At 44.0% G+C, this 468-nt stretch overlaps 1 protein-coding gene across 1 annotated transcript in view; it reads left to right on the top strand.

The window, feature by feature from the left end:
* The window catches only part of LOC119594665 (ionotropic receptor 25a-like), a gene marked incomplete at its 3' end in the record, with an annotated part of 33,857 nt that overhangs the window by 24,109 nt on the left and 9,280 nt on the right, over positions 1 to 468 (top strand). Inside the window, 1 exon segment of the mRNA XM_037943721.1 lies at positions 290 to 422. Within this exon segment, the coding sequence (XP_037799649.1) occupies positions 290 to 422 (133 nt within the window).

Here is a 468-nt window from a genome sequence, read left to right as displayed (position 1 = left end):
CGTTTTGCGATGTTATTTGATCTACATGACGGCCAAATATCCCTCACCAGTCTGATTAAAATATATTCGTCTTTTTTTTCTTAACATATTTTCGTAATCCATCCAGGTAAGTCCTCATCATTAAGAAAGAAATCACTCACTCTCCTCCTGAACCTAAAATAAACCTCACCTTCACATTCCTCCCAACGATATAAACTAGCATGTGTAAACTAGCAAAGGTCCAACTTTCTTATCTCCTCCTCTCTGCGTCCTGACCTGACCTCTTCCTCCACCTCCTTCCTTGACCCAGGTGATGCCACTGACATCCGGTATCTCGTCCTCACCAACTGTGATCTACAGATGGTCGGAGAAGAGTTCTCGCGCAAACCATATGCCATTGCAGTCCAGCAGGGTTCGCCCCTCAAGGACCAGTTTAACGATGCGTGAGTTTCCCCTTGAGAAGACAAATTATAGAAAATGGGTGTTTCT

The sequence above is a fragment of the Penaeus monodon genome, chromosome 34, assembly GCF_015228065.2.
Source record: "Penaeus monodon isolate SGIC_2016 chromosome 34, NSTDA_Pmon_1, whole genome shotgun sequence".
Classification (NCBI taxonomy): Eukaryota; Metazoa; Arthropoda; class Malacostraca; order Decapoda; family Penaeidae; genus Penaeus; species Penaeus monodon.
This window is presented reverse-complemented; position numbering and strand designations above follow the sequence as displayed.